Source organism: Lonchura striata, chromosome 11, assembly GCF_050655825.1.
Source record: "Lonchura striata isolate lonStrDom1 chromosome 11, ASM5065582v1, whole genome shotgun sequence".
NCBI lineage: Eukaryota > Metazoa > Chordata > Aves > Passeriformes > Estrildidae > Lonchura > Lonchura striata.
The window spans coordinates 25,281,131-25,293,290 of NC_140713.1; the positions used below are offsets into that span (position 1 = coordinate 25,281,131).

Here is a 12,160-nt window from a genome sequence, read left to right on the forward strand (position 1 = left end):
TAGTCGTGAACACAGTGGTGGTGCTTTGCTGAAGGTTGGACTTTGTGACCTTACAGGTTTTTTCCAACCTTAACAATTGTGATTGTGTCACAGCTGTGAGCACAGGTGCTACAAACAGGCTCTACCTGTAACCTCTTGAGGGGCTGCTCAGCTCCAGCACATCTGGGGCAGTGAAGGCCCATGGTGTGCACACAAGGGCATAGCCTAGCTGCAGTGTTTAACCTCTTCAGTATTGACAGGAGCTGTGTCCTCTGCACCGGCGCAGGTGACGCTGTGCCCACTGTGCCTGGCTGCTGGGCTCAGCCGTGCCGCAGGGGAAAGGCTCTGCCAGCTCAGGAGCAGGGGTTGCTTTGCTGCTTGAGCTGCTGTAGGGGGGATCAGGTGCAAGAAGGGTTCCCAGCACAGGCTTGGGGTACAGCCCAGGGGCTGTGCCTGCACCTGGGCAGGCAGAGTGGTCATGGGCAGGGTAGGTGTGCCTTCCTGGCCTGTCAGCACCACCCCTGCCCTGCTTGAGGTCAGAGCAGCTGGTCTCCACACCGCAGAATTGCTGTGCCTGCTGCGGGGACACGGTGGCACTGAGCCACGCACCTCCTGGCCCAGGGCCAGCCCTGGTGTCACTGGTGGCCGCGGGCACGTGGGTTTGTGTTCTGGCTCACACTGCTGGCAGCTCACTGTGCCACCACAGGGCTCTTCCAGAGCAGTCCCTGCTGACAACTTGTTGGATGACTCTCTCCAGGAAAGACAGTTCCTATGCATTGTTCTGGCATCCTGCCACCTCTCCTTGGTTGGGGTATATTTTATTAGCGGGTCTAGGAGGATGGGACGGGAATGCTTCCCTCAATTCACTAACTGGAGCAAATCACTTCCTAGGAAGCGTTTTCAGTTTCATGCCCTGGCTCAGTTCCAAACTAGGATGGGTCTTTTAGACTATTAGTCACAATAAACTAAACTCAGAGCTGGCCTCTAAAAGATCCCTCACAGCCCTGCTAGGACACAGGGGATTGACACCAGCACAGTGGAACAAGGCATGCCCGTGTGCATCCCTGCAGACTAGAAGAATTCATGTGCCCTTAAAAGAAAAGGATCTTCTGCAATGGAGGCATCAGCTACACCTACCAGCAGCAGATGTCAGTAAAAAGTCCCAATTTCATACACTCATGAGTGGCAAATCAAAGCCAAATTACATAAAAGCACAAACTGGGGGGATTACTGCTGCTCCTAATTTTTGACCTGTGTGCATTTCAGCTGAAGGAATGCTAAGAGGAAAACGTTTTAAATATATTTTTAAATAGGAATTTTTTTAATATAGGAAATTTTAAAAATAGGTAATATTTTAAAATAGGAAAATTTCTGGTTTGAATATTATTACAAAGTTATGAGTGATGGGGAAAGAGTTGTGAAAATTCTGAGAAAATATGGTTGTAATGTGTCTAGCAGTGATGTTCACCAGGGTCTGACCCCCACAAAACTCTTGCTTTCTTTATTGCTTCCCTGGATTTCACAGATTTAGATGGCATCTTGTTTTGGAAAAAGAATCTAGAACTTGACTTCCATTCCCATCACCATCCCAGTTACCCCATTCATGCCATCTGGTATTTGATCAATATACATGGCTGCAGGAGTATTCTACATTTGAGCTCTGTTACATTTTTAATGTGATGGTCCATTGCACCTGGGGCTTGGCCTTATGCTGAGCTAGACAAAAACAAATTAGAAGTTTCTTCTGTAGTATGCACTGCCTTGTTATTTCTGTAGCATCTCATATGCCTGAGGCGAGCGGGATTAGTGGAGGATTACTGTGCATGCGCGCATAGCTTAGAAAGCTGCTTTGATTACAAAGCCCAAAAAAAGGATATTAAATTTTTATTACAAAAATATTTGGTTTACTTCATTCCTCTTCTAAAAGCAGCCAAGATTCCAAGCATTCTCTTGCTCTGTGGCCACTTTCCAGTTGCAAGCACGGGGAGGAAGTGAATTTCTGGAGCTGTTTTCCTCAGAGATCACAGCCTGGAGCTGTGCCTCGCGCTGTCCCCCAGGTCAGCCGTGAGCAGGGCCTGGCCAAGCTGAGCTCCAGCCCCTGCCAGCAAGGAGCAAGGCTCGGGACGAGCCTGAGCTCCCTCGTTATTTACATCTCCAGGGTTTCTGTGAGCTCCAGCCCCTTCCTGCTTTCCCCCAAGCATTGCAACAGCCAAGCAGTTCCTTGCTCCTACGATTTATCATTTGTCTGTGCATTTTTCATTTTTTGCCAATAGCAATTTAGTTTCTATATGGTCTCAAGAGCAAATTGTCTGAGTTATGTGAAGCTTGGCTTATACACCAGCTGTGCTAACAGCACTTTTTTACCCACACGTCCATTTCCCAACCTGGCTGCTTCCTTTACAGGGGACAGCAAACCAGCTTCAGGATCTCCTAGGTTTGGAGACTTCCCTTATCTCAAATCAGATCTGTACGTGCAGCAACTCCTTCATCAGCTTATAAAACACATAAACCAGGGTCTAGTCCCGGAGGCCGGGCGGGGCCTGAGGGGACCGCGGGGTCTGAGGGGTCTGACGGGACCGCGGGGGGGGGGGGGGGGGCTCCCGTCCCCATGGCAACGCCCCGCCCCGGCGCCGCCGAGGGCCCCGCCCCTTCCCCGCTGTCCAATCGCCGCCATGTAAGGGGCGGGGACCCAAGCTTCTATTGGACAGTTCTTACGTTAATCAACGCCTGCGGGACCCGCGGGCTCGTGAGGCCTTCCGCCTGCGCAGGGGGCACCGCCCCCGCCGTGCCGAGCGTTGATTGGTCTCTGGGAGGGCGGGGCTTACCCCCACCCGCCTGGCGGTTGGGCGAGATCCCCGTCAGTCAGGGGCGGGGCTCGGGGAGCGGCTGGCGGGCCGTTCGAACGGCGCTGGCGCGGTCGAGCTCCGGGCAGCCCGGCCCGGCACGGCACAGCACAGCGCAGCTCGGCTCTGCTTGGCTCAGCCCGGTTAACCCGGCCCGGCTCAGCCCAGCGCAGCTCGGCTCAGCCTGGCCCGGCCTGCCTCCCCTCAGAGCGGCCGGGAGCCAAGCACGGCTCCCTTGGCGGCCGCCCTTCCCAGCCGGGGTGGGCCGCGCGGCTCCCGCCGGCTCCGCCGTCGCCGTCCCGGGACAGACAACGGCCGAGGCTTTGCGCCGCGGGGTCCTGGAGAAACGCGGCACCGCCACACTGCGGGGCAGGTTAGTGCTCGGGGGGTGCTGTCCGGCCCGGCAGCGCCCTGAGCTCCGGAGAGAAGGGCTGGGCTGCAGGCAGCGCCCTGCCAGCCGCGCTGGGTTTGCCCGCGGCGCTCACTCCTAGCGCCTGACTGCACAACTTTCTCCAGGCAGGTTCCAAAGGCTGCTGCGAAGTCATTAGGAAACATCATCTGCTCTGATTCCTTGCTGAAAAGTGGGATCAAATGCATCTCTGTAGTTTCTGACAAACCACGCCAAACGTGTCATTAAAAGCCTTCAGGGGTGGAGATTTAAAGTGAAACACTGAGCTGCTGGTGCCGAACTGCTCAGTGAGTCGGGTTCCTGCTTGTGTTGGTCCTGTTAGACCTCTGTAATTTAAGACCTTAGTTGTTTTCCACATTACTGATGAGATAAAGAAATACAGAATTGCTTTTATTGAATCAAGCTGTATGAGGGGGAAAAAGAGAGGAACAGCTCTTCTATGCTGCCACAATGTTTATTGCACAGCATGTACTGTAGGTCAACAAGAAATTGGTTGCTATTGTAAAATGCAGGGGGTTTAATTGTTATACTTTGGATAACCTAGAAAAATCACCTGTTTGTTTAAAAAATCCCAAACATGTGCTTGAATGTTTATTTCCTCTCTTGACTACAATCATGAAGGAGCAACTCTGAACTCTCCTGGTATGTGAGAAATCATTCCCTGATAACTATGAACTTCTGACTCTGACTAGGTTTTGGTCTGGGTTATTAGTTGGATCATGTGGCACAGTCCTGCTTTTTGGAGGGTGACCTCTTTGGGTCTTTAATAATGAATGCTGGGAAGTTGTAAGTATCGTTTGCTTTGTGGTGTTCTGACTGAGACAAAGATATCTTTTGGAGCATAAGTTGTTCTGTTTCAGTTGAATTTGCGTATGCTTATAATAATTGTCATAAAGAAAAAAATTAACTTTGATTTTTAAATTTTAGATGGTACAGAGAAAACTTACAGCAACATCTTGTCACTGGAAGTCAGAGGCACAGAGCTGCTTCTGAGCATGTAAGAGACAAGCAGCCCCTCAAACTTTTCTTATCTGAAGTTAATTTCACTCCAGATTTTGATTTTAGAACCTCAGGGTTTTTTTGTCTCCTTTTTGTAGTCAGTTTTCCTGACTTTGATTTATACTTTTACCTTGTGTTTTACTGGGGTTTGTTTTTTTCATTTGTTTATACTGATGGATTTACACTTCCAGAAACAGCTGAGATCTTGCCATTATTCAGAATATTTTGAAGAGTGAAATACAGCTCTTTTGCTGGTGCCACTGCTCAGTTAACTGTGATGATGATTATAAATATCCCATAAATATAATTTTGCCCTTGACAGGAAAAGCCTTGAATGTGGGTTGATGGATATCATTCCCTTTCCTGTTGATATTTGTAACTAAAATTGGGCCGTAAAGTGCTGAATCCATACAGAAAGCCCATGCTGGTCTTCCATTCAAGCAGAGCAAATGCAATCACCAGTGCTCTTGCCCTTTGAAGGGTTGGAGCACTTAAAAGAGCTAGATGATTTGTAGATGGATTCTGCTCCAGACTTCAGTGTTAGGAAAGGGCAGGTGGCACTTCATCCCATTTCTGAAAATCAAACCCATTTTGTTCAATTCAACCCCCTCCAATTCCTCAGTCAGCACTGTCTTAGGGTAAGTGTGATCACTGGTGAAGAAAAAAAAGAGCCGGAATAGACCCTGGTGGTAAAATCCCCCTTTGGAGAGCCAGAGTATTTGTTGTGCTTATGAGAGGCATTTTTTGGGGAAAATATGTGGGAAAAAAGCTCTGGTGAAAGCTCTGGTGAAAGTGATGAGAAGTTTGACTTAATTTTTTGAGGTCACTTCACTTGTGGGTATTTGGGTGCAGCAGAGAATGGGAGAAACTCTGCCTTATGAGAGGCATAAAACCCAGTGGCTATCTTTTGGCTAGTGTTGCTGATTTTCCAGTAAGCTCTGTGCTGCACGGAGGTGTAGAACCCTAATGGTTTGTTGTATGCCATTAAAAGGTATTGTACACTCATAAAAGAATGACATTTTGATCAATGCTGTTAAAAGAATTACTGTCTTGACACAGAAAAGCTTTCCTGCTGCAAGTTTAAAAATATGCCTTTAAAAGCTTTTTATTGAATACCTTTGCATCCCTCAGAAATGTGCTATTTTGGCACAGGGCTGCTCTGAAGTAACTCCACATTGTAACCCGAATGCAAGACTTTGTGTTTACCATCAGCAGGGTGCGAGGTGAGGCAGGTGTGTTCACTTAGCTACTGTCATGGGGACAAAGGAAAAGCACCTAGAGCTGCTTGTATGCAGGCTAAAAATACAACCCCTTATTTTTAGAGTCCCAAATCACTTGAAAGCTATTTGTTTGTTTTGACATTGATTCCTCTCTGTCCCTCCAGCTTTCTTTTGCATGTCCCTTTGGAATTTGAAGCTATGCATTGGTGCTGGAAGGAGGCAGGTGGCAGGTAGGAAAACCAGGAATCTCTCCACTGCAGCTGGGTCCTGGCTTATGGGCAGGTGGGCTCTGCTGGGAGAAACTGGGCTTGGAGGTGTCTAAGGTAGTCCTGTGGTATAACACTTGTTGTGGCAGAAATCTCCCTTTAGTGTGGTTAGAAGATCTTGTGTCAGAGTTCTTGATTAATCACAGCTGCTGGAGGAGTGTTGTACCTGTCTGGATCATGGCCAGACTCACAGCTGCACTGTTCAACACAGATGACAGGTGCTGTCAGGTGGGAGCTTGAGAGTCCCAGGCAGGCAACTGGGAGGTAGGGCTGTAATTCCTCAGCTCTGGCACACTCTTGGGTGTCCTTGTACACTTTATATGTATGTTTCTTGAGCTTTTGTGTTTCAGGCTTTCAGTTGTTCAGCTGTGTGTGATGTTCCAAATAAAACTTTATATAAAAGTGGAGGGATAAACTGAAAGAGTCAAGAATGATGACATGAGTTTTCATGTAAGGAGATCCAGGATAAATTGTTCTCTAGGCTTTTTCTTCCTCTCCTTTCTATATATTCATGACAGACCAAAGCAGCAGATGTTCTAGGTGTAGTTGGAGTGGGCCATGCCCTGTCATGGGACTGTCACCCACTGGGGGATTGCGGAATGCTTGCTAAGAGGTTTTGTAACAGGTGAGTGAGGTCACAGCATTACCTGGCACTTCTATACCTCAGGTGTAAAAAGCTATGACATGCAGCAGAGGGATTTAATTACTGAAGAAAGCAAGATGTTTCATTTCACTGTGTGCAAGTAGATCCCTTTAAGGTTATAAATATTAATTCTCTGTATGCTCTGCAAAGACAAAGTATGAGAGGAAGAAGCAGGAGAGCTTGAATGCTTGTATGTGGTACATGAGGATGTTGCTCAGAGAACTGTGTGTAGAACTGGCATCTGTCTCACTTGCTTCCTAACTGTCTCTCAAATATCTGAGTTTTGCCCATTTTGACCTTTAAGGAAGGCATCACATGTCCAAATACTTCCATACTTCTGTTTCAATCAAATTTTTGGCAGCTTTCTAGGGGAGTGGTTGGTTTGTTTTTTTGTTTTTTTTTTTTTTTTAATTGTGTGAGTTTCTGTCACCAGCTGCTATCAACTATTTTCTGAAGCCTCGCTTGTGTAGTTTTAGCTTTGGCGGAAATATGAAAGCAAAATTATCTCCATGGTCCTATTTACCCACAATATCTCCCTTGAAGCTCCCTACAAATGTTTTTCTACAGTGACCTTTCAGAGTACCTGCTTTCAAGAGAGGCTGCCAGTTTGGAAGTGGGGCTTAGGCATGTTTTCTTATATTTAGCTATATTAAAAATGGGGATCTTTGTTCCAGTCTTCTTTGTCTGGCAAACTAAATTGCTTTCTACCACTGATCCTTGTTTTCATTGCTCTAATCTGTAAATCTGTTCAGTAATCATCTTGTGCTTTTTTTTCAGAGCACAGACAAAACTGCTGCATAACACAGGGTCAAACTCTTGAGGGTGGGATAAAAGAAACTGTTCTCTTTTGTGTTGATATTTAATTGCTGTAAGCTGGAAACATTTATTTAGTATTTGGTTTATCTGCAATTACATTCTGAAGCCTATCACTCTTGAGCCCACTTGATGTGTCATGTTGATTTTGATTTTCTTAATCAAATGTCATTCTGTATCAAGTCAGCTGTCATACAAAACCTGCTATATCTGCGCTATTAATTAGCAATAAGCATTTAATTAAAAACCACACTTGTGCAAGAATATATTTTTTAAAAATTCATGTCCCTAATGCTATATTACCCTCTCATTTTTTTTCTAGCCAGAGTCTTGTATTGGCCATTCTGTTGCTTTGCCATCGGTGTCACACGGATAAGATTGTAGCTACTCATGTCATCAAATCTGAAAAAAAAAACAAAACAACACAACACTGCCACAACAAAACCACCCCCCCAGTTATTGTTTCTTTGTCCTCTCAAATAGCCTGTTTTCCAAAGAATACCAAAAATTAGCATTAATGGTTCAAACAGACAAGCTCTTTCTTCTAATCACCATGAAAATTGAAACCTAGATCTTAACTCTTCCCCATTTGACCTGCTTCAAGCCACTCACTCAAGATATAACTGTCCTAGCAGAGTCATCTGTCTTCCTGTGGGACTTGCAGGAATCCTTTCTAGGAGTTCCTTGAGGTGCCCTGCTTAACCAACCACAACAACAGCACTAGAAGTGATTGTGATTTGTGGCTGGTTTGGGCAGCTGGGTTAAATGGATGTTGGACAGAAGCTGATGGTCTAAATCTCTGTTATTATTTCACGTGAATTACATGGCTTTAGTTTGGAATTGATTAAAATTTGATGTTAATATTTGAAGCTCTGAAGTAGAGAAATTCAACAATATTTTACAACTAGCCCCAAATCTACCGAAATTGATTCTGCTAATGCAGTATTGTTACCAAGCCATCCAGCACAGATGCCAGTTGTGTGATGTGACCACAGAGTTCCTGGATGTGGGATGGACTGAGTTGCTGTAAGAGCTGGTGGGAGCAGATCTTTGGGCAGCAGGGATGGGGAATCCACTTTTTTATACAACGACCTTCAAAATCAAACTTCTGTGTTGTCTCATGTTCTTGGCTGGCTTCCTGTGAGCATGTGGACAAATTGGGTCAGTTTGCTCACTTGATGTGCATAGACACATATGAGGATTATGAAATGAGAGCAATAACAGAAAGGTGTGTATTACAGTGAGAGGAATAAAGGGTAGCATAGAGAAAAGTGGTGCCCTTTTGTGGAAATACTTATGAAAAAAGTTGATAATTAGAAAATAAGATGGGTGATTGACACCTGTGGAATGTTTTGGGAATAAACGGATCAATAAAATCAGTAAGATGAGACCAGGAAGGTGTGTTTTGTTGCTTACTGGAATAATGAGAAACACTTTTGTACTTGTGAAAAGGGGCATGCTCTAAATTCTGGAAACTATATTGTACTGAAGTTTTGGGGCGCAAATCAGCTGGTAGTTCACAGTGAGGTTTGTTTTTAAGTCTAAAACTTGGGTTGCAGTATATTTTCTTGTTCTGGACCTTGCTCCAGGAACAGCATGCATGGAGCTGAGGGAGTAAGTCATCTACTGAAAAGAGCTGTGGCTTGTTCTGCTTCTGCTCTCCTCGTGGTTTTAACAGGGCAGTTTGCAGGATTTTTTTTTTTGTTTTCTTTGTAGCTCTGGTGTTTGGGCTGCAGGGATTTCAAATATTTCAGAGAAAAAATAGCTTCAAATTCAGCTCTGAGTCTGATATTTGTTTTATTAGTGGAAATCTTTGTCTCATGTGTTTTCCCAGTTCTAGATAACCTTTTCTTGTCATCTAAGAAATTAATTTCTTTGTTGGACTCATTGCAAGTAAACTTGATAGCAGGATTGCTGTTATTGAGGCAGCTTACACAGTGATTTGCTAAGTACAGCCTCTTCATATAATGTGAAGCAGAAGTCGATTTATTGACCACCACTGGGATTTCAGGAACTGTTGAACTACCTGGTTTTTATCCTTCTCTCATAAAATTTGCTATTAAATGTCTTTTTTTCTGATACCCTCTTGAAAAGGGTTCTCTTTGAAATGCAGTCATACAAGAGCAGCAATCCTACTCGTTTCTGTGCTGTAGAGTTTAGCTTTTTAATGAAGTGTCTACAGGGTCATGTAAAGTATCTTGACATCAGATTCTTGAAGGTTTTCATAAAATACTTTCCTATGCCAGGAGGACACTGGTGCTTCTCAGCTGTGACAACTGGCTCTGTGGCTGTGGTGCCAGCCCTTGGCATAGAGCATATCCCAGTGAGAGCAATACACTGCAGAAAGACCAATTCTGCTCTTAGCACAAGTACATGTCCTCTATCAAATATTAGCTGCTGCTTCTCTGGAATGCTAAGGAATTGATAAATATATAATTTGATTCGTTTGTGCTATTTGCTGTATATTCATAGTAGTTTTTTACTACTTTCTGCAAGCTTTTCTCTAAGGTATGCGTTAAGAAGGAAAACTGTTGTCTCTGGTAATCTGTAAAACCAGTTTTAAAAATAGAATCCAAGTGAACTGTACCAAGTGGATTATTGATTCTTGGGGATGCAGAGAGAATGCTTTCTGTGAAGTCTTCATTGCTTCAGAGTCTATACCAGTGTCTGGAGGCTTTGGGGGTGATGTTTTTTGATTAACAGACAGTAATGGAGAAATCATCTCTAGTTAATCTGGATTTGTGACAACTCTTGCCAGGCACTGCTGCAGATGGGATGTCAGAGCTGGGGTACTGGGGGTGGAACCTGGATGTTTACAGACCATGGCATGCGGTGGGGAAGGGCTCGGATCTCGGCGTGTTCCTGCTCCCTGAGATGGTGCCATGCCACGCTGTGTGACCAGAGCACGGCACTGCTTGGACTGTCAGAGTTCCACAGAGCTGCTACAGGCACTGAAAGGGAACGCAGAAGAGAACAGCTGTTAGAGTGCCTTAGATTATTGCAACCAGCTAAAGGGGCTGACATGTTTGAACCCTGACGCTGTACACCCATCTGCAACATCTGCCAGCCCAATGCTCAGGGGAGGCAAGCCCATCCAGTTATGTACTGTGGTTAAAAGACTTTATTTTGGTTTTTATTTGTGCAAAAGTTAAAGGAGCAAAACTACTATTTTCCAAATTCTCTTTTTGCTTACCTTAATCTTGTACTTACTGTGGAGCAGCATCTTAGTAGCTCTGATTATCCTGACCACTGGATAGTGAGAGATCCTTTTTATTTGACTGGTCCCAGAATGATTTTATTTTGCTGTCACCTGCAGATTAACAAGCTTCAAGGGGAACTAGCTTCTGCCAGGTGCATGGTTGTCATGCATGTGCCAGCTTGGTTTTACTTCCAAGACCAAGTGTCCATTTGTAATCCAGAGGAAGCCCCGATCTCTGGGGGTGGAAGCTGGGCCATCACTCTGCCCTCGCAGCTCAGCCTTGCATTCAGCACAGGATGTCCTGCTGCGTGCTGTTCCCTCAGAGCCTGGCCCGGGGTGTTCCCTGCAGGCTTTGTCAGTGCTGTCCTCTAGGAGACTGCCATGAGGAATAGTCTACGGCACAACTGGCAAGTGGCTTTCACGCTCTGTGGCAGATCTAATGATCTACAGCTGCCTGGTGAAATCCTGCTTCAGATCCTCTGAAAGAACTCCTGAAGGCTCTGAGGCTCCACTTGGATCTGTGGACTTTGTTTTTTCCCAAGCTCTCAAGGGCCCCCATGACCAGGTATTTTTTGCTTCCTGTTCATTAGGTGCTACAGGTGCCTATGTTGGTGCTTGGTATGTGTATGAATGGGAGAGGTGGCACTGTCTGATATATCTGTGGCACTCATGGCTGCATCTTCCAAAAATTGAGATCTGCAACTGGTGCTCCTATACTTTTTCTTCTTTTATTTTTTCCATATCCACTTTCCTTTTTGTTCCTATTTACTCAAGTCACTTTATTCCCTTTGTCTTGTCTCCTGCCTTAGGGATATCGGCTAGCATGAACTAACCTTTTGCATTGGAATTGAAGTTGTGAGAGAGCAAGATCAAACACAGAAATTTTGCTCTCCAGCGAGCGAGTGACAAGGTTGTGGATGGACATATTTAAAGAGAATTAAGAGGCACATTGCTAAGAGACTTCTAGGTACTTGGAGATGAACATCAGATGTGAAATGCTAACAAAATTAACTCTTTAGAAATTATAAGCTTCACTTTTACTGCAGTAAATACTTTATCTTACTCCCTTGATCTTCCTATTTGTAGTGGTTTTGTCATGTCCATTATTAAACAAATGATAAGACACCCCTCCTCTGGTTCAGTGATGTAATGAAACCCTAGACACTGGTTCAGTGTTCAGGTTTTCCTAGTGAGAAGAAAGACTGCAAGATTACCACACTTTCAGTTTGGAAGAAGAATTCTCACCTAGCTGATGGCTCCTGGCAGGTATCATGTGCAGAACAAGTCTGCATTCATTTTTATGCCACTTCTAAGACTGCAAAATAAAAGTTCGTTTCCTGATTTGGCAACAGAAGTGCCCAAGGGCTGCTGAAGGCTATCTCCTGTGAGAAGTCCTTCTTGTGAGGAGTCCCCGTGCTGCTGTAAGGGGTTATTTGGGAACTATGAGCAGGCACAGGCTAAGCACACATGGGCATGAGTCTTGAAGGTGCATGTTTTTCAGTCCCAGCATCAAAGCTGCAGAACCAATGTGGCTGTGAGTGGCCTCTGCTGCACATTTGTGTTAGGCCTGTTTGTGGCATGCTGTTACTGTTTTCTGGGTAAGATTTGTGATGTAAATCTCAGATATGTGGTCTCACCTTTTGCATCTCCTGAGAAAATATGTTTGGTTTTTGTCCTCCCTCTCCTTCCTTCTCAATCATATTTTGCCTGACCAGCAGTTGCTCAGAGAGGAACCTGAGCCCAAAATGGGTGAGCAAGCAAGGATCTGCTGTGCATCCGTGGTTCAGAC

At 45.2% G+C, this 12,160-nt stretch overlaps 1 protein-coding gene across 1 annotated transcript in view; it reads left to right on the forward strand.

Annotated features, from left to right (window-relative positions):
- Window positions 1–12,160, forward strand: part of LOC110468758 (uncharacterized) — an 86,004-nt gene that overhangs the window by 8,761 nt on the left and 65,083 nt on the right. The window contains exons 4-6 of the mRNA XM_085589152.1: window positions 2,731–3,195; window positions 4,159–4,228; window positions 5,615–5,680. Of these exons, the coding sequence (XP_085445278.1) occupies window positions 2,731–3,195; window positions 4,159–4,228; window positions 5,615–5,680 (601 nt within the window). The remainder of the gene's footprint in view (window positions 1–2,730; window positions 3,196–4,158; window positions 4,229–5,614; window positions 5,681–12,160) is intronic.